This window comes from Heptranchias perlo, chromosome 19, assembly GCF_035084215.1.
Source record: "Heptranchias perlo isolate sHepPer1 chromosome 19, sHepPer1.hap1, whole genome shotgun sequence".
Classification (NCBI taxonomy): Eukaryota; Metazoa; Chordata; class Chondrichthyes; order Hexanchiformes; family Hexanchidae; genus Heptranchias; species Heptranchias perlo.
The window spans coordinates 9,507,031-9,533,977 of NC_090343.1; the positions used below are offsets into that span (position 1 = coordinate 9,507,031).

Sequence of the window (26,947 nt, forward strand, 5' to 3'; positions counted from 1 at the left end):
AAATTTTGTTTGGGACATTTTACTATGTTTAAAGGCGCTATATAAATGCAAGTTGGTTTTGTTGTTAACATCCAGCAGTACTGTTCCACACTCTTGGAGGGGGAGGGTCCTAAGCTTTGACTTTGCCAACCTGTGCCTCAGCTTTCTGGATTTGGAAAGTGGGATGTGTCTCCATGAGGAGTGTGGTCAAACAGGAACTCTGCAGGTGTGGATTTCTCGGTATCTTGGCTTGAAGACTCTTAAATGTGGTGGTAAGTTTCTGCACGTGTTAAGAAACAAGGCTGGCCAGAAAAAAAAAATCTATGCTTGTTATTTGCGAATATCTTTATTCCGACCTGTTGCATTGGAGCAATAAGGCTCATCGCCTTGATTTTAGAAGTGTGGAGTCTTCCCTACCAGTAGAGGGGAGCAGTGGCTGAATTATCTCTTTGCTTCCCCAATGCAAGTGCTGGATCGCTGCAAGTTTTCTCTTTGTGTCTCTTTCATTCCTCTTTTTCCCCCTGTAGAGCGGCAGGATCAGATTTCACATCCGCGAACACTATTCAGTGGCTGGGGTAGAGGTTTTCACTGAGCATTGCCAACAACACACGTCTTGCACTCGACATGTAACAAAAATGGCTGAGAGGTAAGAAATGCTGCTTTTAATTCTTTTTTTGATTGCATTATTTTAAAAAAAACTTTTAGCGTCTTGTAAGTTTGGGACTTGGGAAACTACCAGCAAAACTTGATTGGAAAAAAAATGTATTTCGCTTTAAATGATTTTTCTGTTGTGTCTTTTCGATAAAAGGAGAGAAGGAAAAAAATCTCCCTGTTCGAAAACTTAGGAGGGAATCTGATTTAATTTGTTTTAAGCAGCAATCGCAGTCGATGTTGTTGGATTTAGAGTAATTTGGGGTGAAGTGTTAGTGACTACTGTGCCGAAGTTTTTCCCTCCTTACAACCTTTATTTTTTTTTAAAACTCCGATGACTTTAAACAGTAACAGCGTTGATCGATATTCCTGTTTGTTTTTGGAATAAAGTTGTTCACATTGTATTCAATCGGTCCCTGGAGTTGCAATTTTCAGCTTTCTGTTGCACTTTTCTTTTGTTACACTGCTAGCAACAGGACTCTTTCCTCTCTCAGCCCTCCGATTTCCTCCGCAATATGTTAGTTACACATTGTTAAACCTAATACAGTCCAGATCGTTTTCGATTAAGATCTACCAAAGGTCGCAGCCGATCGTTTGTTTGGAAGCAGGATGTTTTTCCTCAAGGAGAGTGCTTCTAATTAAGATTTAAAACATTTTTGTTCTGTCTCCTTCCCGCTCCCCTTTGGGGAAAAAAAATTTGCGTTGACTTTTTTTTTTATCAGGAGATTGCCTGTAATCTGTCTCCAAACACAGGGAAGCGGGTACCTTATTGTAATCTGATTGTCTCTGATCCCAAACCTGCTCCTTTTATCAGTAGTCAATTACAATAGGCATTGATCTGTAGTTTAAGTGTCTGCCACTGATTGACAAGGTCTGACCATTGGAGAAAGTATCTAATGTATTTTTTGGGGGGGCATAAAAATCATGCTGATGAAAACACTTCGATCTAATAAAAGTTGTTGAAAGAAGTTGACATTTGGTTATAGAAACTCGCTGGTATGAGAAATTCAGTCTGATTCATAGAGTACCTGGTGATGACTAGTGTGTTTATACATGCCAGTGATTGGTAGATCACTATTATTAAAAAAAATGGTAACTGATATTGCATGATGAAAATATTTGCACAAACCTGCTTTAACCTGCCCAACAATCTTGTGCTGATGACACTTTAAATGCATTGTTAGTATTGTACAGATCAGTAGAGACGAGGAAGATCCCAGGTTCAAACCCTGGTCTCTGCTGGATTAGCTGATTTCAACTGGGTTTGTGATAAAAGTCCCACAATTGACCTCCGTGTCCCCAGGCTCCAGTTCCTGATTGCCATCAAGTAACACTTGCTGGAAAAGAGTGTGATTGAGTATGCATCTCCGTGGATTCAGCATGAGGACGGGATCAAGCTCAGCTGTGATGCCCCATATGGTCGACTAGCTTGGCAATGCTTATTGGCTGGGTTTGTACACAAAGAATAGCCACTTGAGTGAAGTACTGGAGGGCAGCAGATACGTACAGAACCCAACCTGACTCAGCACATTCAGGGAGGGGGAGAAATGGGGATGTGGTTGGGGGAGAAACTTGCCTGAATCTCAAAAATATTACTTATATTTGTACAGAAGATAATGTGTACATAGCACATCAATGTGTTCACGATATTGTGCACAAGCTCCAGGTTGGAGAATTTTTCTTAACCTACCAGTTTTAAGAACAATAAGTCGTGTGAGGTTTCATTGTGATGATAACGGCAGATGTAGGTGACGTGCTGATGTATTGACTATCTGAAAACACCCAGGGTGCGAGGCGCTTGCTGTGTAATTGTGTAATCTTTTTGATTTGTTGGAAGATTACAGGTCAGTTTTCATCTGTTGGGGGGGGGGGGTTTTGACACAATTTACACAACTGACGTGTCTTTCAAAGACCAGACTTTCCCAAAGACTCCAGAAAAGTGGGGTCCTTTAAAAGTATATGCATTCAGACAACAATTTTCCCCTTCAGTCAGAGGAAAATCAAAGGTTTCAGTCCCTTTATGGGATTCCCCTACCCTGCCAGTGGCTGGAATGTTCTGAGATAGCAATGTATCATTGAAACTGAGGTCTGTAAGTTGGGTGTCTGGGAACATTAACCCCCGAGTACAGCGCTTAATGTAGAAGCACATTCTGGTCGATGGGAGTAAGGGGGATTTAATAGGAAAGAAAATATTTTGTGTGATTTTCACACAAGGACTATGTGAAAAACTCTTATCTGCTTGTTCTCCCCGGGGGATACTAATTGTCACTTTGGGGGGAGGGGTAGAAACTCTGGGTGTGATATCCACACAGTCATACATGTGTGTGGCAGACATTGAAAGAAAGGGCAGTCTTCTCTGTCTCTTTGTGTGTTTTTTTTTGTATCTAATTTTTGTTTCGGTGTTGGACATGAACAAGTCTTATCTTGACTGGCATTTTAGTTGAAACGTGAATAGAGAAGCTACACTCTCTTCCTGTTTATTTTGTTGATATTTGTGAACTCAATGATATAATCAGTCTCTGATTATAAATTGCTGCTAACCCTTCATTGGAACTCTTTTTTTTGCCCCCCGCATGTACTTGGCCTGGTGCTAAATTGGGACTACAGTTTCATTTCTTTGGCAAATTTTGCATAGCAACCCTATTTCTGACATGCATAATCGGAAATTTATCGAAGGGAAAACTGGTTACCGTAGATACTAATCTCAAATCATAGAATCTTACATCACAGAAGGAGGCCATTCGGCCCATCGTGCCTGTGCCAGGCAGAATGGCCTTTTTGCGCTGTAACTGTAGTATTGATTTGTAGCTGGCAGCGCCTTATTTATACTGCCTGGCTGCTAATCAGACTCAGGAGAGAGAGCTGCACATTGTCGCTTACTTGAATGTGGAGATCTCTGCTGGTAAATTTTTAATGTATTGAGAGGGTAGACAGGAGCAGTTTTGAAAGTGGATCTTGATGCCGCACTAATGTGATATCAAGCCTACTTCCGATATGTTTTATCAATTAAATGATCCTCTTTCAAGCTGAGGTGGTGGGCCGTGGGCCCATCTGATGACCTTATTGTGATGAACCGGTCGGTGGGTTGGAGTCACTGAGCCAGTGGAGCTGAATTCACGTGTCAGACAACAGTCATTGACAAGTGGAGCTCTTGCACATATTCAGCTCCACTTCAGTGTTGGACTCAGTATTTCCTCTCAGCCAGTTCCCTGATAATTTATTCAAACAACAACAAAAAAAAAATCAACTTACCAAAACAAGCAAAAGAAAAAGGTGGTTCCATAAACGCATTGTCGAGTGTGGTACTGAGTCTTTAGGGGCTTTTACGCTGGTGTGTATGTGTTTAGTTCGGGGCCATGGGCTGGCTTTTCACATCTACATTATGAAAAACCAGCTCCCTTATCCTGATACCAGAATCTTGGACTGCTGAGCCAGTCTTTATCTTGTGATTTGAACTAAAAGAGCACTAATGTAAAAAGTGCCATGGAGACCAGTGAGATCTTGGTCTGGGCTGAGTCAGCTGATTGTAACAGTTGGCTGAAGTCTCTCAGGCGGGGGAGAAGGAAGCAAAAAAAAACCAGGATTCCTGCTTTTAAAATCATAAGAATGTTACAGCACAGAAGGAGCCTATTCAGCCCCTTGTGCTAATGCTGGGTCTCTAAAAGCTACCCTCTTAGTCCCATTCCCCATCTCTTCTAAATTTTTCTTTTTCCATTTCTACTTCTCTTTTAAAGCTAAAGTAGATTCTGCGTCCACCATTGCTTCTGGTGGGCATTCCGTGTCTTAATATCCCTCTGCATAATAATAATAAAAGAAAAAAAAATTCCTAACCTCCTCCTTTTGTTCTTTTGGTGATCTTAATTTTATGCCCTCAAGTTACCAACTCGCCAACAGGTAGAAATAGTTTTTTTCTGTATTTACCGTTTCAAAATTTTTCAATCATTTTGAAAATACCCGTGTCATATCTCTGTTTAACCTTCTCTGTTTCAGTGGAAAAAGGCCCAGTTTCTTTAATGTTTCATACCTGGTATCACCTCAGCCAATCTCTTCTGTGCCCTCCCCCTGGCTTTGACTTCCCAAACTGGGCACAATATTCCAACTGTGACCTAACCAGTGAAAATAAAGACACTTTCATTTATACAATGTTTTTCTTGTCCTGAGAACATCCCAAAATGCTTCACAGCCAATGAATTATTTCTGAAGTCCAGTCACTGTTATGTGTGCAGACATGGAAGCCAATTTTTGCTCAGCTAGGTCCTCAACACCGGAAATAAAATTAATGACCAGATGGTGTTTTTTGAGGGATAGTTGTTAGTCACAACACAGGGAGAACTCTCCTGCTCTTTGAATAGTGCGATGGGATCTTCTACGCCCACTTGAACAGGCAGCTGTGGCCTCGGTTCACTGTCCCATCCGGAAGACGGCAGTCATGTAGCAGTCCCTCGGAACATTATTTTTTTTGCCTCTATTTAAATTGAGCGATCCCCTGCTAGAATGGGTGAGAACAGGATTTGATTGAGCTGTGAATGCTGGCTCCCCAACACACCGTCAAATACCTTCCCAACACTTGCCGTTCAGGCACGCGTACATGATGAAAAGTCATTTGGGTGTGGCACCAAAGGGCTGCAGTTGCCCAAGAAGCCGTAACCCAAGGCATAAGTGACTTAATTAAGGATCCTCATAGTGCAATTATTTGGCCAAAAATGATGAAAACATTGACTTTAGTCATGTAATTGATGATCAATTGGTAAACAAAGTCATTATCAATTTGGAAGTAAAATATGATTTACTTAGCAATATGAAATAACCATTATAATTTTCTGTCCCTTTGTCTGCTCATCTCCTGAAGGTAGGGTGAACTTGCCCCAATAAGAATTAAGCTGCTTTTACATTCAAATTTGCAGCTGACAAGAGGCGTGCTTCTCCCTTGTTCTGGTGTGAGCAAATTGCCACACTTTCGTGCGTGTTGGGAGCTGCTGCCAGATTCACCGGTTAGTGTCTGGTGCTGAGGGAGTGCTGCACTGTTGGAGGTGCCGTTTTTTGAATGAGACGTTAAACCGAGGCCCCGTCTGCCCTCACAGGTGAACTTAAAAGATCCCATGGCATTATTTCAAAGAACAGCAGGGGAATTCTCCCTGGCGTCCTGGCCAATGTTTAACCCTCAATCAACATCACTAAAACAAGATCTAGCCATTTATCTCATTGCTGTTTGTGGGATCTTGCTGTGCGCAAATTGGCTGCCGCGTTTCCTACATTACAAGTGACAACACCTCAAAAGTACTTAATTGACTGTAAAGCGCTTTGGGACATCCTGAGGCTGTGAAAGGCGCTATATAAATGCAAGTCTTTCCTTCTTTCTTACCATGTGGAAAAGTAAATAGAGGAGTGTGAGAAGCCAGTATAATGGTGCGCTCCTGAACCAGCACTGTAAATGTGGAGGGCAGTGGGAGAAAAAAGGTTTTGTGAATGAAATTATCCTATGGGCTGTGAAATTCTCAAATCAGGACCATAAACTAAGTATAGAATAATGGATACCCGCAAGTGAGCTAGAAGTGTATTGCCAGATGGAGGGTTTCAGGTGACAGCTTTATATAGTAAGAGGGCAGCTCAAGCAATTCACAAATGTCATCTGAACCCTAAGCTAAAGTTACAAGCTATAACTGTTCATGTTAAGTATGAAAATGTACATATTACATATGAAAATTTGTAGTTTCATCCGAAGTTGGTCTCTTCGTGGGTACTGGAGTTTTGATGTAGTGCCTAATGGTGCTTACGAAAGAGTGATTCTGTGTTCGTTTTAAATCATTCTTCGGGATGTGGGTGTCGCTGGCAAGGCTGGCATTTCTTGCCCATCCCGAGTTGCTCAAGAAGGTGGTGGTAGGCTGCCTTCTTGAACGGTTGCAGTCCATGTGGTGAAGGTATTCCCACAATGTTGGGTAGGGAGTTCCAAGGTTTTGACCCAACGGCTAAGAAGGAACAACGATATATCTCCAAGTCGGGATGGTGTTTGACTTGGAGGTGATGGTGTTCCCATGCACCTGCTACCCTTGTCTTTCTAGGTGGTGGAGGTCGTGTGTTTGGGAGGTGCTGCCGAAGAAGCCTTGGCGAGTTGCTGCAGTGTATCCTGTAGATATATATACACACTGCAGCCACGGTGTGCCGCTGGAGGAGGGAGTTGATGTTTAAGCTAGTGGATGGGCTGCCGACTAAAGTGTCCTGGATGATGTTGAGCTTTTTGAGTGTTGTTGGATCTACACTCATAGAGGCAAGTAGAGTATTCTTTCGCACCTCTGACTTTTGCCTTGTAGGTGGTAGAGAGGCTTTGGGAAGTCAGAAGATGGGCCACATGCCTCAGAATACCCAGCCTCTATCCTGCTATAGTAGCCATGACATTTATGTGGCTGTTCTAGTTGAGTTTCTGGTCAATGGTGACCCCCCTGTCCCCTGCCCCCACCCCCAGGATGTTGATGGTTGGAGACTCAGTGATGGTAATGCCATTAAATGATAAGGGGAGGTGGTTAGACTCTCTTGTTGGAGGTGATCATTGCTGGGCACTTGTGTGGTGTGAATCTTACTTGCCACTTATCAGCCCAAGCCAGGATGTTGTCCAAGTCTTGCTGCATGTGGGCATAGACTGATTCATCTGAGGAATTGCCAATGGACTGCAATCATCGGCGAACAGGCCCACTTCTGACCTTTATGATGGAGGGAAGGTCATTGATAAAGCAGCTGACAGTAATTGGGCCTAGGACACGGCCCTGAAGAACTCCTACAGCAATGTGCTGGGGCTGAGATGCTTGGCCTCCCAACAGCCGCAACAATCGTCCTTTGTGCTAGGTGTGACTCCAGCCACTGGAGAGTGTGCCCCTGATCCCTATTCACTTCAGACTTGCTCGGGGTCCTTGGTGCCAAACTCAGTCGAATGCTGCCTTGATGTCTCTCCTCACCTCTGGAATTTAGCTCGTATCCACGTTTGGACCAAAGCTGTAATGAGGTCTGGAGCCGAGTGGTCCTAGTAGACTTCAAACTGAGCATCGGTGAACAGGTTATTGGTGAGTAAGTGCCGCTTGATAGCACTGTTGATGATTCCTTCCACCGCTTGGCTGATGAATAGGAGAAGGTTAATTGGCCGGGTTGGATTTGTCCTGCATTTTGTGGCGAGGACCATAACCTGGGCAATTTTCCACATTGTCGGGTAGATGCCAGTGTTATAGCTGTGCTAGAACAGCTTGGCTAGAGGCGCGGCTGGTTCTGGAGCACGTCTTCAACACTACAGCTGAGATGTTGTTGGGGCCACGAATTAGAGTAGATTCCAGGGAATGTCTGTGCCCTTTGCAGAAGGAATGTACTCTCATTACAGTCTGAGTGGAAAGCATTTCACGTATTAGAAAAAGGTATGTGCTTATAGTGAACATCCCATCACTTGAAGGATCAGAAGCCTACAGAGAAAGCACTATAGCCACTTTTATACTGGCAGTTTGGATTCCAGGAGAATGGTGTTTGAGAGCTACCATAGAACAGTTAATAGGCTGCAACTTTAGCTTAACATTCATATGTCTTTTCTGAACTGCTGGGGTACCTGTCATTTTAAACTATTAAATTTGGCTCCTTTACACTGGCAGCAGAATCCAAGATTTAGTTTTCATTGGTCTACGACTCTGGGCACCAGGAAAAAGGGTAAGCCATATCAGGTTAGTGTAAATGTTGGGAGCTGGTTTACGGACGCTGGTCGATCTCCCTTAATCTGACACAAACAATAGAAGTACAAGTGTGGCTTATGACTGCCTTATGACATGTTGCTGGGCGAATGCGTTATTAATGGTGTTTGAACGGAGAAGGGAATTGTGTAATAGTGTGACTACAAATAAAGCTTAAAGCAGAATGTTACTTCAGAATATAAATGTTCTGGGTTTCCTCTCCTTTCTCTTGCTTGGAATATGGCTTTATGTGCTTGGCAACTCTCCTGCACGTTCATGTGGGAGGCTAGATGGTAAACATAGAAACATAGAAAATAGGAGCAGGAGTAGGCTATTCGGCCCTTCAAGCCTGCTCCGCCATTCAATATGATCATGGCTGATCCTCTATCTCAATGCTATATTCCTGCTCTCTCCCCATACCCCTTGATGCCTTTTGTGTTTAGAAATCGATCTAGCTCTTTCTTAAATATATTCAGTGACTTGGCCTCCACAGCCTTCTGTGGTAGAGAATTCCACAGGTTCACCACCCTCTGAGTGAAGAAATTTCTCCTCATCTCAGTCCTAAATGTCCTACCTCGTATCCTGAGACTGTGACCTCTCGTTCTGGACCCCCCCAGCCAGGGGAAACATCCTCCCTGCATCTAGTCTGTCTAGCCCTGTCAGAATTTTATATATTTCAATGAGATCCCCTCTCATTCTTCTAAACTCGAGTGAATACAGGCTGAGTCAACCCAGTCTCTCCTCATACCACAGTCCTGCCATCCCAGGAATCAGTCTAGTGAATCTTCACTGCACTCCCTCTATGGCAAGTATATCCTTTCTTGGGTAAGGAGACCAAAACTGCACACAATACTCACCAAGACATCCTTGTTCCTGTACTCAAATCCTCTTGCAATGAAGGCCAACATTCCATTTGCCTTCCTAACTGCTTGCTGCACCTGCATGTTTGCTTTCAGTGACTAGTGTACAAGGATACCCAGGTCCCTTTGTACATCAACATCTCCCAATCTACCACCATTTAAATAATACTGATGGTGATTGGTGGAATCTTTGGGTGTGGACGGCATCATGGCTAATGGTAACCTGTCCTCGCCCAATGTCTACACATGCACTTTCCCACCAGAATACACCCGAACTTTGACTCACTTTTATCACCCTCTTGCAGCCTATCGGCATTGAGTCATTTGCAGTGGCCCAATTGCTTCCCTGAGTAAGATCAATTAACTCGGCGAGGAACTGAACCTGGGTCTCTAGTTTGCTTGGTGTTACACTTTGCTCTGTCTTTCCTCAGGCCATCAGGAAGCCGACTAGTTTCTACTTCACATTTTAATAGTTAGTTTCCAACATATTCTCATGCACAAGGGTGTTTTTTAAAATTATCTTCATAGTTGGTAACAGTAAGTTGATTGATGTGGGCAGACCAAGGTTATGGAGTGGTGTGTGAATATCTCCTTTGACTGCTGCATATCTTGTACACAATGAAATGCATTCATTTAATTGATTACTTAGTTCCCGGTAAGAGCAAAGGGTTGTGCCAAAGCAATGTAACACATTTCAAAAGTAAAATACTAACAGATGCTGGAAATCTGAAATAAAAACAGAAAATGCTGGAAATACTCAGCAAGTCAGGCAGCAGCTGTGGAGAAAGAAACAGAGTTAAGGTTCCAGGTCGAAGACCTTTTTTCAGAACTGGAAGAAGTTAAAGATTTAACAGTTTGTAAGCAAGTACGGAGTCAGGCAAAAAGGTGGGGGGGGAGGGAAGGGAAGGGGAGGAGAGAACAACAGGGAAGGTCTGTGATCGGGTGGAGGGCACGGGTGATTAAATGACAAAAGGGATGATGGTGCAAGGCAAGGAGGGTGGTAAAGAAACAAAAGCTGGGTCTAGAGGAGCTGTAAATGGCAACAGCAGAATGTGCAACACGTCTACCAGGTTTTCTTGGTATCCTTTCACTGCTACTGCTCCACACTGTCTCTGGATATGTACAGAAGTTTTTAAAAATGGAGTTGGCTTCCTTGTTCTTTCAGGAAATGGAGGTTAGATGCAAGTTTCCCTGCTTGATCAGCAATGCATTTGACAGGAGTTGCTGATGGGGCCTCTTACGAGCGAGTGCTGTTGATGGCACAGTCAGTGGTTTTTCCCTTGGGCAAAACTGTAGGGACTTCTGGCTTGATAGTGTGTTGTTGATAGTGCAGTCAGTGTTTTTTCCCTTCGGGCAAAGTTCCGTGAAACCAGCCATGTAGCAAACTTTATGGTGTTTTCCTACTTGATATACAACAACTTGTATTGCTGCAGTGCCTTTGACATAGCAAAATGTTCCAAGGCACTTCACGGGGGACAGGGTGGCTTGTCATCAAGGATGGGATCAGGGTGAGGGGGCAAATGCACACCAAGCAAGAGGCGAGCGTACCAAAGGTATAGTCGAAGGTTTTGAGACCTTTTTTTGAAGGTGGGGAAAGTTAGAGCAAGATGAAAGAGTTTAGGAAGAGAATTTGAGGTTAGAATTCGAGGTTAGTGGCATGGAGGCTGATGGTTCTTCCACCAATTGTGAAGGGGGAGAGAATGCACTGTAGAACTGTCTTAGGAGTACAAGTGTGTGAGTTGTGACATAGCACTGGAGGAGGTTTGCAGAAAAAGAGTGGAGTAGACCATGTAGGGATTTGTAAACAAGGACGATGATTTTGAAATCAATACGCTTAGGACTGGAGAGTCAGTGGAGGTTGTTGGAGGGATAGGTAAGTGGGACGTTGTGGGATAGGATGCAAGTGGCAGAGTTTTGGGCATCAGAATTTTTGTAGGGTGGTTCTGGTGGACCAGTTGAACCTGAAGGTGATGAAATGGTAGGCATGAGATTGGGATGGAAGCAAGTGATACAGCTGGAAATGGGCAGTCTTGGTAATGGATAAGGATATGTGTTTAACACTCAGCTCAGAGTCACTCAAGATACCAAAGTTGGGTTCAGTCTAAGAGAGCAGTTGGAGAGGGGGTGGAACGTGGGCTGAGGTGGAGGAACTTTTGGTGGGATTTGAACAGGATGACTTGGGTCTTAACCAATGTTAGTGTGGAGAAAGTATTGCCTCATCCATGGCTTGATGTCATAGAATCATAGAAATTTACGGCACAGAAGGAGACCATTCAGCCCATTGTGTCTGTGCCTGCCAATAATGAGCTATCCAGCCTAATCTCACTTTCCAGTACTTGGTCCATAATCTATATATAAATTGCTACGTCAGGCAGATATTCATGGAATCGAGGGTGCTGGTGGACAGGTAACGCTGGGTAGATAGGTACATGTATGATAGTTTTGTGTGATATTTATGCTACATACTTATCTTATGATAAACACACCTTGTGTCTTGAGTAGGTTTCAATGCTGTAAAGGTTAGGTCCCTTCTCTGGCAGTTTATTTCTACTGCACTTTTGTTGCCTTTGTGCAATTCCTTGATCACTGTATGATTCCTTTCTTTAAAAAATCCCCCCTGTTTCTGTTAAGGTCTTTTTATTGTTGCAAAATTAAGCTTTCCAAAAGAGGCCGAACACACGATCAATTACAACATACAACATTGCATCTTGACCAACAGCATGCATTTATATAGCTCCTTTTAATGCAGTAAACATCCCAAGGTGCTTCACAAAGGCTGAACAGTAGTAGAAAAATTACGGGACATGACTGAAGCCACGATCAAAATAGTTTTTTTTAGGAAACTTTTGAAGAAAGGTAGCTAGGTGGGGGAGGTAAGGGCAAGAGGGAGTGCCAGATGTGTAGGGCTCAGACAGTGAGAGGCTCTGACAGTGGTACAGGGGTATCTGCTGGAGACCATTCTGCATGAAAGAAAGCCAGTGGAGCTCTGCTGATAGTTTAACGAGGAATGGACACAAGGGGGAGGATATTAGAGTCATAGAGTCATAGAGTTATACAGCACGGATAGAGGCCCTTCGGCCCATCGTGTCCGCGCCGGCCATCAGCCCTGTCTACTCTAATCCCATATTCCAGCATTTGGTCCGTAGCCTTGTATGCTATGGCATTTCAAGTGCTCATCCAAATGCTTCTTGAATGTTGTGAGGGTTCCTGCCTCCACAACCCTTTCAGGCAGTGAGTTCCAGACTCCAACCACCCTCTGGGTGAAAAAGTTCTTTCTCAAATCCCCTCTAAACCTCCCGCCTTTTACCTTGAATCTATGTCCCCTTGTTATAGAACCCTCAACGAAGGGAAAAAGCTCCTTAGTATCCATCCTATCTGTGCCCCTCATAATTTTGTACACCTCAATCATGTCCCCCCTCAGCCTCCTCTGCTCCAAGGAAAACAAACCCAATCTTCCCAGTCTCTCTTCATAGCTGAAGCGCTCCAGCCCTGGTAACATCCTGGTGAATCTCCTCTGCACCCTCTCCAAAGCGATCACATCCTTCCTGTAGTGTGGCGACCAGAACTGCACACAGTACTCCAGCTGTGGCCTAACCAGTGTTTTATACAGCTCCATCATAACCTCCTTGCTCTTATATTCTATGCCTCGGCTAATAAAGGCAAGTATCCCATATGCCTTCTTTACCACCTTATCTACCTGTTCCGCCGCCTTCAGGGATCTGTGAACTTGCACACCAAGATCCCTCTGACCCTCTGTCTTGCCTAGGGTCCTCCCATTCATTGTGTATTCCCTTGCCTTGTTAGTCCCTCCAAAGTGCATCACCTCGCACTTTTCCGGGTTAAATTCCATTTGCCACTGTTCCGCCCATCTGACCAACCCATCTATATCGTCCTGCAGACTGAGGCTATCCTCCTCGCTATTTACCACCCTACCAATTTTTGTATCATCAGCGAACTTACTGATCATACCTTTTACATTCATATCCAAGTCATTAATGTAGGCCACAAACAGCAAGGGACCCAGCACCGATCCCAGTGGTACCCCACTGGCCACAGGCTTCCAGTCACAAAAACAACCTTCGACCATCACCCTCTGCCTTCTGCCACTAAGCCAGTTTTGTATCCAAAGTGCCAAGGCACCCTGGATTCCATGGGCTCGTACCTTCTTGACCAGTCTCCTGTGGGGGACTTTATCGAAGGCCTTACTGAAATCCATGTATACCACATCCACTGCGTTACCCTCATCCACACGCCTAGTCACCCCCTCAAAAAATTCAGTCAAATTAGTCAGACATGATCTTCCCTTGACAAAGCCATGTTGATTATCCCTGATTAATCCTTGCTTCTCCAAGTGGAGACTAATTTTGTCCTTCAGAATTTTTTCCAATAATTTTCCTACCACTGATGTTAGGCTCACTGGCCTGTAGTTCCCCGGTTTTTCCCTACTCCCCTTCTTGAATAATGGTATTACATTAGCCGTTCTCCAGTCCTCTGGCACATCCCCTCTGGCCAGAGAGGTTCTGAATATATGTGTCAGAGCCCCCGCAATCTCCTCCTTTGCCTCACACAGTATTGCCAGCGCATTTGCGGCCATACCCTAGCAACAGTGCGAGGAGAGAGGAATTCCCACTTCTTCCTATTCTGAAATAAAAAAGTATGCATTGAGACCTGGGACTACTGGTTTGGCAGTTTACTGATTGGGATACCCATAGTGCCTTTAATTTCTCCAACCGCCCCCCCACCCCGAAAGTTTGTATTCTGAGAATTAAACTTTAGCCATTTTACATTGAAAGAGTGTGTTTGGCAGCAGATGTGCAATATGCCTGCCATCAATAACACTCTTTTAATATAAAGGTCCTGATCACTGGAGACCAGTCTGCGTTGCAGACCTGTTTTTCTTTATGGGTCCTGTGAGCTGCCGCGACAACTGAATGTGTGGAACTGGATTCTTTCCGTTCCACACATTCAGCCTCCAGTGGACCTTGATTGAAATGGCAGCAGGGAGTAAGATGAATCGGGGACAGGGGTGCTTAGAAGCCGTGTGTTTCTGATGCTGCTCCCCCAGGGACCACCTATGATAATTTAGAAGTGCCTTAAACTGATTTTGGGGAAAAAAAACGATTGCAAGCCTTTCTCTTGCCTTTTTCCAGTTCGCCGAATGGAATGCTTCAGCTTGTCAGGTTGAAACATGGTTTGGTTACAGTAGCCCCTGTCAAACAGTGAAATTCAAGGCCAGCTGTAGCAAGAGATCCAAAATAATCTTTGTTACTGGCTCAGGACCACACTGCTTAGAAAACCAACGCTGATTATTCCAAGAAAAAGTACTTTTTCTCTCGGTACTCTCTGAAGTACTTTCCCATATTTTTGCTGTCTGTTTTTCCTATTTTTTTTAATCTTCTGTGAGGAAAGGGGGAGTTTTATGTTACATTTTGCTTTTGATTTCTAATTGGTTCATGTTAACCACAGATTGTTTAACCATTCTGAACAGATTTATCCCCTGTGACTTTCCCTTTGTATCCATTGTCCTGTTGGGATGTGAGAGAATATTTTCTGCTAATCTTGACTTTAACCCCCCCCCCCCCCCCCCCCCCCAGGTATAGTGGAGACCTGGGACTGGTGGAATTTTCCCACCACATGTGTAGTTCATAACATATCTTACTGAATTTGATAAATGCTCTTTATGGCAATGTGTGTGAACCTGACAGTAAATGGATTAAAAGCAGCAGCTCCCCAGCTGGTTAAAATTGTAATTAGTTGAACTGTACAGGCCAGGAAGATCCCTGGTGTGTGCTGAGTTAGCTGATTTCATTGGGTTGGGGATGGGGATGCAACATTTGACCTCCGCAGCCCTGGGCTTGGTGGGGGCGGGGGGGGGGGGGGGGGGGGAAGATTCAGCCAAAGTATCTGCTCCTGAAAGCCATCCAATGACTCCTGCTGACAAGTGCACTTATGTGGAGTGAGGACAGGGCTAGGGTTGGCCATGATGAAGCCTACGTTGAATGGCCTGCTGACGCTGTCCATCTGTTCAGAACTGAAGAATAAGAGGCTGTCGAGCATAATAATAGAATCAGAAAAAGGGGCAAGGGAGAGAAAAACAGATAACGATAGGTCTTCGACCTGAAATGTTAACTCTGTTTCTTTCTCCACAGATGCTGCCTCACTTGCTGAGCTTTTCCAGCATTTTCTGTTTTTTTTTATTTCAGATTTCCAGCATCCGCAGTATTTTGCTTTTGATCAAGAGAGAAAGTATTAGTTGAATGATTGTTGAGTGATGTTCGAGATCATTATCATCCAGTAATCATTCCAGTGATACTTCCCCTGTTTGTTTCTTGTTCTTTTTCAAACCCATCCCCCTTTTCTGATGCTTTTTCTTTCATTTGATCTCGGGATGTGGATGATGCCAGCAAGGCCACGTTTATTGCCCCTCCCTAATTGCCCTGACAAGAAGGTGGTGGCGCGTCTCCTCGAGACACTGCTGTCCTTGTGGTGATGGTGCTCCCACAGTGGTGTTAGGGAATTCCAGGATATTGACCCAGTGATGATGAATGAACGGTGATATTTGTCCAAGTCGGGATGGTGTGTAACCCGGAGGAAACTTGGAGGTGACGGTGTTCCCACCACATTGCTGCTCATGTCCTTCTTGGTGGTCGAGGTTGCAGCGGAGGGAGGTTCTGATTTCTTCTGTCAATATATTGGTTCATTTCTTACCCTTCTTCTTCAAGACTGAAAAATATCAGGCCAAAATGTTGACAGTTCTCTGTACGGATGCTTTGTGTTTCCGGCTTTTGTGTCTTTTATATCAGATTTCCAGCACTTGCAGTATTTTACTTGTTTGCCTTGGCTCCATCCTTGGAAGAACAATGCCGACTGCCCCAGTCTCCTTGTGGCCTTACTGATTGAAATTACCATTTAGTGTGGACTTATGCCTGCTAGTAACTATCATTGAGGCTGCTCAAACCCATTTTATGTGGAATCTTTATAGCCAGCTGAGAATGGAGGTTCTTTTGTCCTAACAGTGTGTGCTGGATCTGAACCCTCACCCCAAACGTGAAAGGGTAGTCGAACCCTTTGTGTCACACAGACCCCTTTTTAAAAAAAAAAGTGTCAATGTGTTTTGGTATATGGAAGGAGGATCCGACCTTGTTCATAAATGGAACCAAAATTAAGATTGTTGCCTCCCAGTACAAACTGAAAGTAGAAAGACCCTCACACGTGATGAACATTATTGTCTAATGATATAATAGGGAAGGGATTGTAAATGAAAATGGTTATTGCTATGTTTGTAGTGGGTACTTGTAATACTCCTCCCAACAAATCTCTCTTCCCCACGCCTCCACCTCGCTAAATGGACGGGACTAAAGGGAGTCATGGGGAATTGGCTGAGTGTATTAAAACCGTCTTTTGTGAGGAGTATCTGAGGATTTCATTCTTTGTAACTTTTCTCATTGCTACAGCAACAACACGTGTTTCAATCTGTTTTTACCCGGCCACTGGAAGCCTGAGGTGACTGGACTTGAATTTATGGTCTTGACCTGGAACTAACAAATGGGATAATTGGAAGGAAGTGTCCCTTTAAATATGGAAAGGTTGTGGTGTGCTAGTAACAAAAAGATCTTTATTGAGGTTGTGGGATTGTGTTTCAGCTGCTCTGAGTGTCGTCTCACTGAACTCTGCACGGTTTCATGTGAGCCTTTCCCTTTGGGATCTGAGCTTGATTAGCGTTGTATCAAATACTGTGTTTCCTGGTACATGATGGCACCTGTTATCCACTAAGACACTTGTTTCTAAATGGGGAGATCATCCAGCTGAGAGTCTTTTGTGCATTGGGTGCAAATTTGCAACTTTTTTTGACTAGGTTATTTATACATTGAATAAAATAAAATCCCCACCAGTCTTACTTTTCTCTCACTTTTTAGGGCTCCATCCCTATGTATCCCCAAAGAAGTGGGCAGGTGACCTGCTCTCAACACCAGGGTTGAGTTAGGTACCTGGCCCCCTGTTGGGGAAGCTTCTAGCCTCCCCTTGACATCATGGGCGAGACTGGGACCTCGCAGGGTACGGAACTGCACTCCTGTGTATTTTCCCGCCACAGAGAATCATTATAACACAAAGCTCCCATCTGTAAACTTATTCATTGGCTTTCAAAATATACGTGGAAAGCAGAAGGATATTCACATATGACATAAACAGATCGGTGTGCTTTTGCCCACTGACGACAGCGGGGCAGGGGGCTGCAGATGAAAATGGTTACTATTAGGTTTGTAGTCGGTGGCTTATAATCCTTCTCCAAATAACCCCACGTTCCAGTAAAACTAAGTTGATTGAAGCGCTGCAGATTTTTATAAACTTAGAGAGCTAAAGGACTTTTTTTTAAAAAGTCCCTATTTTCTTCTCTCTCCATTTTGACTCTTTCTTGGGTATGACTTCATGGCTTGCAGCAGGCCTCTGCTGCTTCGCCCATGTGACTTTTCATGCATGAGCCTGACAGCTATTTTGCTGTGGATGGCATCAGAGCCGTGCCTGATCCTGTCCTACCCTCCGTGTTCATAAGTGGACGAATTCAAGCAGAGGGTCATTTGATAGTAGTGATCAAGGGTACCAGACGCCTCGCTAATTATTATTCCCCCTCCCTTTAACTCAGGGGCGCTAAGGCCGATTGTAGTATCCCGACTGCTGCGCACACCTGCAGGATCAGCTAACTCTGTGTCTGTGCGTGCGTGCTGAACATTGGCCAGCTCTGCGCACTGATCATCTATCTCTGTGTGCTCACTGATCATCTATCTCTGTGTGCTCACTGGGGATCAGTTAGTTCTGCATTGACTGTGGATCAAGCTTGGGTTTATGTGGTTCTGTTGCACACTGCACAGTGCCCACTAAGCCACGGGGGAGCAATGAACTGCTTAATGAAGTTAAGAAAAATTTGAATCCAAAAATCTCTATGAATTCCATCATTCTGGCATATAGGCTGAAAGAAGAAAAGATCTGGAGTTGATTATTTTTATTATTTTTTTTATTATTCCCCTCCCCACTGCTCCTTAAGTCACGGACTCCTTGGTGCCAGTTGTTCTCTTGTACCTCAACCAAATTGTTGTTCTTCATTGGTGAGCCCAGAGTACTAACAGAGAATGTCGTCAAACCTTCAGCTTGATGGGGATCACATCTGAGCCTGATTCCGGCCGCAGGCGCGCACACTTTCCAGCTGGGTTGTTGGAAACCTGGCTAATGGTTTTTTTTTGGACCCCCTTCCTAACCCAGTGGTTTTAAGGCCTAGCTATAGCGACACGACGACCACCCAGGTGAGACCAACTAAACTCGACTGGTTTGCCCGGTTCAGCTACTTAATGCCGTACTGAGCTGAGCCATCTGTGATTTTACTATTTCACTGCGTCAAATGATTTGAGGAAATGTTTGTGAAATTCTGATTCAGCTTTAAAATGGTTTGCACTTTTTGTCTGCTGAATTTGTTTCTGCATTAGCCGTCCATGAATAATGTCCCATTTTGATGTGTAATACAGTCTGGGTTTCAAAAGGCAAATAAAGTAACTTAATATCTACATAAAATAAACATTTGGTATGCCTTACGAATCTTTCTAAAACTCCAGCTCATCTAATCTGATGCATGCAGAAGATTAATGCTAATTGCTCCCTTTAGCACGGAAGGGCTTCAGTATGAATAATTGATTAATGTAAAAACTGTTTTCATGTGGGCATAATGTTGTACTGTCAGACTTTTGAAGGAGAGCCTGAATTGCCACTGAAATTCAAAGGCTACCAAATGTTTATTAGATTTACCTGCGATTTTTACTGTGTGTGTATGTCACTGTATATTGCTGTCTGCCGTAACTCAGTTGGTAGCACTCTTGCCTCTGAGTCAGAAGGTCGTGGGTTCAAGCCGCACTCCAGAGACTTGAGCCCATAAACCAGGATGATACTTCAGTGCAGTACTGAGGGAGTGCTGCACTATCGGAGGTGCCATCTTTCGGATGAGACGTTAAACCGAGGCCCCGTCTGCCCCCTCAGGTGAACATAAAAGATCCCACGGCACTCTTTCAAAGAAGAGTAGGGGAGTTGGCCCTGGCCAATATCTATCCCTCAACACCTAAAAACAGATTATCTGGTCATTATCTCATTGCTGTTTGTGGGATCTTGCTGTGCTCAAAATGGCTGCCGCTTTTCCTACATTACAACAGTGACACTTCAAAAGTACTTCGTGGGCTGTATAGCGCTTTGGAATCTCCTGAGGTCGTATAAATGTAGGTTTTCCTTTCTTTCTTTCTATAATGGAAAAACTGAAATGCACCTTCAAGCTCACTTCTTCTTAGCTGGGACTTCTCTGGTAGTATCTTCTCTCTGACCATTATACCCACTGCATTGAATATTGAAATGACTTTGCAAAAGAACTTAATTTCAAGTTGGAGGGTAAGGGCCAAGAGCGACAGAAAAAGGAGTTTAACATTTTTTTTTAGTGGGGTGGAAGGAGGAAAGCTAGAAATGTGATTTTCGTTTTTTTTCCCTCCTTCCTGGTGGGGTGAGGGAAAACATACAAACTTGACAGCAGGAAACCAGCTAAACGGGAGAGAACCCCTCCCGAGCCCCAAGTGTGTGGATTTGAAATTACCTTCCTTCCTGTCCTTTGCAAGCTGTGTGACTGACTGACTGTCTGTGGGGGAGTGGAGGGGCGGGTGCTCTGGTTCTGATGCTTTGGATAAGAACTATGGATGATTATTTAATGCCCTAAGGCTCCACAAGTAAAAGATTATTATTTTAATATGTACCATTTAAGAGTCTATATTTGTTTAAATTGTGAGGCAATATAATCTAATTTTAGGATTTTGCTCTTGGTGCTCAATTAGTGAGTGCATGTGCCTGAATATATCCAGCGATAGTTTGTAGTCATAAGTGATGGAAATTTTTCACCACATGTTTTTGGTGTCAAAATATTTAGACAGAACATTAAATAAATGCCCTAAAGTACGTCATTGGGTCTGTAGGTGGTCAAAAAGTTTTAGATATTGCCCCTTTTACTGTAGACTTAAATAGATGGATGGATGCTAAAGAAACTTGGTTGTGGATTTGCCTTGAGAGGAAAATGGTGGCTACATTAATGGCTTGACTGTGTTTCCTGAATGTAGCATTAGAGATGTATAGTGTATTGAACAGAATTTGTTGTGTGATGGACTGTCTAGCAAGATACTCCAGTGAGGCTCAGCTATGTCCTCAGTTTATTTTTTTTGTTGCCCTCCTCTCCTTAAGGCTGGGGTATAGTTCCACAGACAATGGCGGCCCAAGTGACCCACCTTCAGTTGTAAGCCCAGTCAGTGAGTGGTGGCAGGTATTTGATCGTGGTGGCTGAGCCCAATCCCGTTTGCACCCAATGTCATGTCCACTTTTCCAATAGAGTTCGCTGAATGGTGATCATCAATTTGCGCCCTGGCTCATTTTCTCTCCCACCCTTACTGCAGAAACACTAAGGACAATTGTAGCGTCTGGCACACTGAGACTGGCAAACTCTGGACAGGCCGCTGTTCAAACCTGGGACCCTCCTGGTCTGTGTACTTCCGCAGGCTGTACATTTACCCACAGAGCAATCAGAAACTTCATTGAAACCAGAGTGGTGAGAATGTGGAACTCACTACTACATGGAGTAGTTATGACGAATAGCATAGATGCCTTTTAAAGGGAAGCTAGATAAGTACATGAGGGAGAAAGGAATAGAAGGATATGTTGAAAGGGTGAGATGAAGTAGGGTGGGAGGAAGCTCGTGTGGAGCATGAACACCAGATGGACCAGTTGGGCCGAATGGCCTGTTTCTGTGCTGTACGTTCTCTGTAATATGTAATGAAATGGTTTCACTTTCAAAGGGAAGTATGCAATTAGATTTTTAACCAGATCCAAACTATTGAGTGGAGATCTAATCGAGATGTTTAAAATGATAAAAGGATTCGATAGGGTAGATAAGGGGAAACTATTTCCTCTAGTGGGGAAATCCAGAACAAGAGGGTATAATCTTAAAATTAAAGCCAGGAGTGAAATCAGAAAGCCCTTCTTCACACGGAGGGTAGTAGAAATCTGGAACTCTCTTCCCCAAAAAAGGCTGTGGTTGCTATTTCAATTGAAGCTTTCGAGACTAACATCGATAGACTTTTGTTAGGTAAGGGAATCAAGGGATATGGAGCAATGGCGGGTAAATGGAGTTGAGGTACAAATCAGCCAAGATCTAATTGAATGACGGAGGCACAGGCTCGAGGGGTTGAATGGCCCACTCTTCCCATGTTCCTATTTCCACGTGCTCTGTCAGGTGAATTTGTTAACAGGGTATATCATTTTAGTTTTGTTTTTGCAGAACAGTTTAATTTTTTTTTAGCATTCCATCTTCCTTTCATTGCTCCAGAATAGCTGTGATGCAAAATAGCAAGAGGTATTTCACTCAGCTATAGATTTGAGAGTTCTTTTAATCACGGTTCTCAGTCAAGCCAAATCTTCTCTTACTGATTACCCATAATTTGAAGTGGAGTAATTGCTGTATTTAACATAAATATCCAACAACCCTGACTCAGCTAGCATCAACAAAAAATAACTGGCTCCAGAAGGGGAAAAAGGGTGAGGTGGCCTGTTTTAAATAACAAGCAATCTACTTCTGGAAACTAATTGGATTTTAATAGCTTTTGAAAAAACCCCAGTTCTCTTCTGAAACTTCTGACATGTGGCTATTTATAGGTTTGGAAGAGAATGTCTTGTCTCTCCTGACAGCACAAACATGTGTCTGCTGTGGTCAAAGCTTCTTCCCCTTTTTCATCCCCCCCCCCACCCTCAAGAAAAATATTCCTTGGCAACTGCTGCTGGACCATTAATGTACCACAGGGTCAAAATTTTATTTACAGTTTACATATTTTTTTTATTAGACAGCATACAGCACAGAAACAGGCCCAACTGGTCTATGCTGGGTTTATACTTCACACGAGCCTCCTCCCGCTCTTAATTACCTTTTTCCACTCTGCCCCCGTATCCCTCTAATCTCTCCTCCCTCGTGTATCAGGCCTCCCCTTAAATGCACCATTGCTACCTGCTTCAACCGCTCCACGTGGCAGCAAGTTTCACATTTTCACCACTCTGTGTAAAGAAATTCCTTCAGTTTGATCTGTTAGTGGCTATCTTATATTTATGCCCCCTTGTTCTGGACTCAAAGCACAAGTGGAAACAGATTCTCCACATCCACCCACCCCATTGAACCACTTCATAATTTTAAATACCTTTATCAGGTCTTTTTTCCAGAGAAACAAGCCCCAGCCTGCTCAATCTTTCCTGATAATTGCAGTGCTGACAGTAACAGTCCGTGTGTGTGTCACCTGCCAGAGTGGTTGGTTTGAACAAGAATTTCTATTTGATGAATGGGGAATTCTGTGGTCAGTGTATGATAGTCATATATAACTTGATTGTGCCAGTGTCTTATTTCATGTTAATTTACGATTTTAGAAATGATCGCAAGATCCAGTTGGATGAAGAAGGCCTGAAGAAAGAAAGAAAAAAAAATGCTTGCATTTATTTGGTGAATTTCACGACCTCACAATGTCCCAAAGCGCTTTACAGCCAATGAAGTACTTTTTGAAGTGTGGTCACTGTTGTAATGTAGGAAACGCGACGGCCAATTTACAGCAAGCTCCCACAAACAGCAATGTGATAATGACCAGATAATCTGTTTTAGTGGTGTTGATTGAGGGATAAATGTTGGCCAGGACACCGGGGATAACTCCGCTCCTCCTCGAAATAGTGCCACTGTATCTTTTACGTCCATCTGAGAGGGCAGACGGAGCCTCAGTTTTAATGTCTTATCTGAAAGACGGCAGCTCCGACAGTGCAGCACTCCCCCGGTACTGCACTGGAGTGTCAACCTGGAATTTGAGCTCAAGTTATTGGAATGGGACATGAACCCACCACCATCTAACTCTGAGGCGAGAGTGCTACCAACTAGAGCCACAGCTGACACAAAAGTCCATTTGATGTTAGCCTTCCAAAATACAAACCCTAGCCTCTTAGTGTGACAGCATCTGGGCTGTTTCGTGAGGCACTTCTACACTGCTGAAATGCAGCCAACTGTGGCTGTTTGATGGCCCTCCTTTAGCTGCACTCCATTAATGTTAACCAGCCAACCCACAGCAGCGCAGACCTCCAAATATTTGATTTGGGTAATGGCTGCTGATTTAATTAAAGTAAATACAGGGATCCAGTCCCATGTGTTCGGATTCTGGGTCCCTGTTAACAGCGGAGCCCACCAGCACTATAAGGACTGGATTACTGAAGGGGATTGTTAAAAGGGGGAGAGCAGTGCATGAAGGTTAACCTCTTGAAACAACAGGATCAAAAATCGTGTAAACTACAAAAGCTCCTTTTAAACGAATCTTGAGCTCATACACCATTCCCGGCAATCCTTTCTAGCTGTTCATCAGTTATATTTAATTCCATGATGGCTTAGAGGACGGGCGTAAAGACACTGACTGCCCAATAAATGCCCTAAGCCATATAGACCAGAAGGACACAGGTTCAATTCTTGGTCTGTACTGAGTTAGCTGATCTCAATTGGGGAGAATAGTTGAGGTGCTGTAATTCAGGAGCCACTTCTTTACCCAGAGAATGGTCAGAATGTGGAACTCGCCACCTCAAGGAGTAGTTGAGGCGAATGGCAAAGATGCATTTAAGGGTAAACATGTGAGGGAGAAAGGAATAGAGAGTAATGCTGATAGGGTTAGATGTACATTCTATCCTGTGCTGTACATTCTACGTAATTCATGGTATCATAGCCCATCAAGAGGACAAGAGAAAATTTGGTGGGGGGGGTGCGCAGGCTGATATTTTTAAACTCTTTTTATTCATCAAGTCTAATTACCATCACCATCTGTTCACTTCTATATATTGAATTAAAAAAATTGTGTGCTCAAGTGCTTGAATTTTCCAGGAAATGGGTGCAATAACCATTTATTGTCTGGTGTAGTTAAACATCAGTAGTTAAATATCAATTTAATTTTTTCCCTTCATTATAAGCATAAATTGGTCAGGGGTTTAAAGTTGCAATGTTTCAGAGAAGTCTTCTGACTCACTGGGTAGATACATCGTTTAGTGGGTCACCGGTCGAAGTTCCAGACAATCTCTGGGTTTGGAGTTCAGTCAGTCTCAACCAGGCGACATTGAGGCTGCTACGATTGACCTTAACATTCCCAAAAGGGGAGAAAGTCAGCCAGGATTATTGCTTCTGATTAGTGTCCAGTGAGGCCCCCCCCTTGCTGGAAAGTGCTTGTATGCGCATGCTGGGTGAGGACAGGATCAGGCTTGTCTGTGATGCCCCCACAGTTGAACAGTCTGTCACCTCGCTGTCCAACCTCATGAAAAATTGGCAAAGATGAGTTACCTCATGAGATAAAAAGGGCGAGAGTGGGAAAATGTGCATTCTCTATCTATTACAGGGATTGCAGTACAGAATATTTACTGTAAACTTTTTCAGCTCTGCCGTTGTAACCATGTTGTCTGAATTTCTGGAGCCTCATTTTACAGTGCTGACAGCTGTGTGTGAAATGGATGCTTGTGTACCGCCTGTAATTGGAGATGCATGGACAGCTGTACTGTAGATGGGACTCGTGAATGTGTATCTCCAGTAACCAGCGATAGTCTGTACTGTACATCATGTTTCCTGAATCTTTTCTATCAAGAGTTCCGGAGTGAAACTGCTCTCTGGACATTATTGGATCAAACTAAAATTGTATGGAAGGATCTTAAAGGAACAGACCTGTGTCTCCGTACCAATTATTTATGTATTAATACACCCAACTGCCTTAAAAATTCATGGTGAATTACTTTTGCGGAAAACAAAGATATATTTCTGGATTTCCCTTTTTGTGTCCTTTTTGTTTGTTGTTTCTGTAATTCCCACTCCAACTGGACGGGGAAGAGAATCTGAGTCAAGCGACGTGAATCAGTGGGCAACAGCCTCGTGTTTGAGCGGAACAGATTTCCCTGTTGTTCACTTTCCTCTGCCTCAGTCTCCTTCCTTCCTGAATCCAGTCATGGTGAAGTTTTGGTTCGTCACAAGATTCAGCAGGCACATTTTTCCCTCTTTGTTTTCTGCTCTCTTTCTTCTCCTCCCCCCCCCCTCCCCCCCCAATCAGCGTTGAGGGTGTTGATTCCTTTATAAACACAGGAACAGGTTATTTGGCTCCATGTTTGTGCCAGTGTTTTTCTCCACATGAGTAGCCTAATCTAATCCCACTTGTTTGCCCCTCCCATAACCTTTAATATTTCTCTCTTTCAAGCAACTATCTAAATCCCTTTTAAAAAGAACATATGGTCTCTCTTTCAACCACCATTTGTTGCAGGATACTTTTGCTTCGATATAGCTCCTCAGGTACCGTGATTACTTCACCTGATGTGGTGATACCTTAATGCGTAAGCATAGACTATGTGTTGGCTGGCTGTTTGTCGTTACGGGTAAGTCCGATCCTGTCCTCACCTGATGTAGATACTGCCCCACGCATGGTTCCAACATGGATCGTTGGGTTGTGATCAAGAGTGGGGATCCTCGGTGATTTTTCTCCCCCCCCTCCCAGCCGAGGGCACTGAGACATTTGAGTGAATTTTTGACTTTAAGATAAGGTTTGTTATTGTTAGAGAACGAGCACCTTGCTACATAAGAGAACTTACCTGTGTTTTGGAGAATGCTGATCTGTGCTGTGGGCCCGAGCCCATCAGGAAGTAGGGTGAGGGCCTATGCCTATACAGGACTATTTTAGCCAGGGATGAGAGACCGGGATATTGCATCAGTCTGGGTTGGATTCAGTCTCTTGTCTAAGAGATGTAAAGATATTGTGCTAACCCACTGAACTACCCAGTTTCAAAGGGTAGTTTCAAAATGAGTGTTTCTGAAATCTATATGTGCATGCAGTTTTATGGCTGTGAAAAATCTGCAATGTGTTGTGACGTGTCTTGTGAACGCTGGTCTTTTTTAAGTGCCCACCAGTTTACTTCTTCGAACAAACGCAGGAAGAGAAACAGAAAGATTGAGTGTGATGGAGAGAGTAAGGTAGAGAGGGTAGAGAGTAACACAGACTTGAGGATGCACGGACCAGAGGGCCCCGAAACCTCTTGATGCGGCCTTGCACAGTGGCTGTGTCCAAGGCAGACGTGAGGCTCTTGAATGGCCACTATCCAGGAAGTATAATATGCTCCACAAATGACCACAGCAGAGCTGACCACGCCTCAACTTGCAGGCCCCAAATAACTCCCCAGGCCTTATACCCACCCCAATGGGTAAATAAACCCCTTGTGAGACAACTAAAAGATCCTCATAAAAAACAAAGCAATGGCATCAGTTCAATACAGAAAATGTATACAAAACACTGCACTCCAAGCCCCAAACAACTTGTGAATAAAGCCACAGCTTCTAGTGGTATAAATTTCAGACAGTCTTGTAATTAATGATAGAAATGTTCCTGTGGTTCATCTGTACCTTGTTTAGTGACTAGTGGATAAATGGATGCATTAACCCCTGGTGACATTTTTATTTTGTGAGGGGAAGCTAGATAAGCACATGAGGGAGAAAGGAATGGAAGGGTATCCTGATAGGGTTAGATGAAGGAGGGAGGGAGGAGGCTTGTGTAGAGCATAAACACCGCCATAAACTAATTGGGCCGAATGGCCTGTTTTATGTGCTGTAGTTTCGATGTAATTTGAAATCTTTCAGGAGAGTGTTTGAATGCCAGTATTCAATTTCTTTAC

General features: G+C 43.8%; 1 protein-coding gene across 1 annotated transcript in view; it reads left to right on the forward strand.

Annotated features, from left to right (window-relative positions):
• The first annotated feature begins 512 nt into the window (after positions 1-512).
• The window catches only part of LOC137335137 (rho GTPase-activating protein 39-like), a 127,081-nt gene continuing 100,646 nt past the window's right edge, over positions 513-26,947 (forward strand). The window contains exon 1 of the mRNA XM_068000264.1: positions 513-625. Coding sequence (XP_067856365.1) covers positions 615-625 — 11 coding nt within the window. The 5' untranslated portion in view covers positions 513-614. The remainder of the gene's footprint in view (positions 626-26,947) is intronic.